Genomic DNA, 821 nt, shown 5'->3' with positions numbered 1-821 from the left:
CCACAGTTGTTTTAGGAACAGTGACAAGGTTCAGAGTGTTCACAATCATCTCAAAAAAACAAAACAAAACAAACAAACCAAAAAAAAAAAAACAAACAAACCAAAAAAACAAAACAAAACAAAGACACGAAACATCATCTCAGTGTGGACCCACAAAATTTCTATTTTAAGCCCTGGCGGCCCACGCCTGTAATCCCAGCAGTCGGCTGAGGCAGGAGGACTACTGTGTGTTCGAGGCCAGGCGGGGTACACAGTAAGCTCAAGGCCAGCCTGAACTCTGTATTGAAACCCTGTCTCAAACAAACAAAGATAAATTAATTAATGGAAACACACCACCAAATTCTTCACATTTTTACTTTACTCTAAAAAGATAAACGTTAAAAGATAATTACCTTGAATGCCAAATACCAATCATTTTCCTTGGATGCCTTACTTCCAGCTTTATTCTTATACACTTCAACTCGATACTGATGAACCAGAAGAAGATCTTTTACGAAAGACTCAAAGTTCATTTTGCTGAGCACAACGCTCTGCAGAGTCTTCGCTCCTAAAAAGGAACAATTTTAATTATCTTAATAACTGATTTGGGACTCTGAGGCAGGAAGAGTTCAATCAAGCATCCAACACAATCTTCCCAATGCAGTGTCCCCCATTACTTCAGTCTTCCAGTAAACTGTTTATGTAGCACTGATTTTCTGCCCCAGATACTATGGAATATGCCGGGGATGAAGTGGTTCGTAGCCAGGTACAGTGGTGCATGTCTAAAACCCTAACACTCAGGAGGCTGAGGGCAAAGGACTGCAGTGAGTTCCAGGCCAGCC

The 821-nt window shown here is 41.0% G+C and overlaps 1 protein-coding gene across 1 annotated transcript in view; it reads right to left on the bottom strand.

Annotated features, from left to right (window-relative positions):
* Window positions 1-389: 389 nt before the first annotated feature.
* Window positions 390-821, bottom strand: part of LOC102029814 — a 13,269-nt gene continuing 12,837 nt past the window's right edge. Inside the window, exon 2 of the mRNA XM_005415154.2 lies at window positions 390-547. Within this exon, the coding sequence (XP_005415211.2) occupies window positions 502-547 (46 nt within the window). The 3' untranslated portion in view covers window positions 390-501. The remainder of the gene's footprint in view (window positions 548-821) is intronic.

This window comes from Chinchilla lanigera, unplaced genomic scaffold (genome assembly GCF_000276665.1).
Source record: "Chinchilla lanigera isolate Chin_1 unplaced genomic scaffold, ChiLan1.0 scaffold00560, whole genome shotgun sequence".
In the NCBI taxonomy this organism is placed as follows: Eukaryota; Metazoa; Chordata; class Mammalia; order Rodentia; family Chinchillidae; genus Chinchilla; species Chinchilla lanigera.
The sequence above is the reverse complement of the archived record's forward strand: the minus strand, read 5'-3'. Positions and strand labels throughout refer to the sequence as shown.